The sequence below is a fragment of the Condylura cristata genome, unplaced genomic scaffold (assembly GCF_000260355.1).
Source record: "Condylura cristata isolate star-nosed mole 26May11 unplaced genomic scaffold, ConCri1.0 scaffold00001, whole genome shotgun sequence".
Taxonomy (NCBI): Eukaryota; Metazoa; Chordata; class Mammalia; order Eulipotyphla; family Talpidae; genus Condylura; species Condylura cristata.
The window spans coordinates 89,544,164-89,545,589 of record NW_004567102.1 but is presented as its reverse complement, the minus strand read 5'-3'; the positions used below and the strand labels follow the sequence as shown (position 1 = coordinate 89,545,589).

The 1,426-nt window shown below is 64.4% G+C and overlaps 1 protein-coding gene across 1 annotated transcript in view; it reads left to right on the top strand.

Annotated features, from left to right (window-relative positions):
- LOC105854756 (cAMP and cAMP-inhibited cGMP 3',5'-cyclic phosphodiesterase 10A-like) overlaps window positions 1-415 on the top strand; it is an 8,596-nt gene extending 8,181 nt beyond the window's left edge. Inside the window, exon 3 of the mRNA XM_012735230.1 lies at window positions 46-415. Coding sequence (XP_012590684.1) covers window positions 46-64 — 19 coding nt within the window. The 3' untranslated portion in view covers window positions 65-415. The remainder of the gene's footprint in view (window positions 1-45) is intronic.
- Window positions 416-1,426: the final 1,011 nt, after the last annotated feature.

Here is a 1,426-nt window from a genome sequence, read left to right as displayed (position 1 = left end):
CAACTTCATCTCAAAGTGTCTCTACTTTGGCTTCTCTTTTCTAAGACATTTTTGCTGGATGTGAGAATCTACGATGGAGTTGCTCTCAGTGTGTGTGACATGTTGCGCTGTCCTTCGGACGGGAAGTCAGTGGGTGACGGCCACCACCTTTGGAGACGTCTCTTTGCGCTCGCTGCTTGTGAGATTTCCTCTAGGCCTTCGGTTTCCCGGTCCTTTGTCCGCGATGTGCCCTGTGGACGCAGGTGTACGGGCTTCGGTATGTCCGCCCTGCTGAGGTGCTCTGGCCTGCCCGGCCCTGGACTGTGATTTCAATAAACTTCAGCGCTGAGGCACTACTTTTCTTGAGATAGCTTCCTGCGCCGTCTCTCCCTCTGCCTCCCTGCTCAGTCCCCTCACTGTGCCTCAGCGAGGCGCGACCTGCCCGTGGGTCGTCCGGCCCACTCTGAGCTCCTCCGGTGTCTGTAGTGTCACCGGTGACGCGGGCTGTTCCCTACATTGCGTTTCTCAGGCCCGAGATTCCTCACTGCCTCGTCGCCGCACCCAGGGGTGCTTTCCTGATGGCGGCCCCGAGTCCTCCCTCGCCGCTCTGTGGGCTGTCCTGCCTGCGCGTCGCGGACCGCGCGCCCCGAGGCCTCACGAGCCTGGGAGCTTCTCCGCTTGCTGACGATGCTGTGGACAACGTGCCCGTTGCTCCCTGCTCTGGGGCAGCTCGCCTTCACCCCAGTGACGTGCGCTTCCCGGGGGCCTGCGGCCTGACGGGCCCTTGTCCAGCAGCAGGAGCGCGTGGGCTGCAGTTTCTGCCAGGGGCCTGTTGCTTTCACACCCCACTCAAGGCTGCAGCTCAGAGCCTGTTTGCACCCCTTGCGTGCTGTGGGGACCCCGACTTGCCTGCTCACGGTGTGCCTGTTCCCTTTTGCGTTTCACCGCTCCTTGGTTCCAGGAATGTTCTTGCCGCTGTTTTGAGTTTTCCACGTGCCCAGTTTGCGTCGCCCGTGGCAGAGACAGTCCAGCTCTGCTCTCCCAGCCCGTGTTCTCCCGTCCCTTGCCCTGTCTGGGCTGGCGCGAGCCCGCTCAGTGGCGCCGTGCCGCGCGGGAGGACCCCTGCTCGGGGCGGGTGCAGGCCGCAGCGCCGGACTCTGGCCCGGAACACGGAGGGCTGTGGGGCGGAATCTCTGGCTCCCTGGGTGTGGGCGTCTCCCCTGCGCGGGGAGCCACCGTTGTGTGTCACTTGCCTCTGCGCCCGCTGGCGTCGGGGACAAACCGTGCCGCCCACTTTTCCGAACCAGGAGAGGGGGCGACAGTCACGCCAGTCCTGAAAATCCCCAAAAGTGAATCGAGTGGCCTTGAAGCGACCGGTGCGGGCCCGGCGCACGCTGGAGCCCAGTGCAGGTGACGTGCCACGGCGCCGGCACAGCGCCACGCGGCC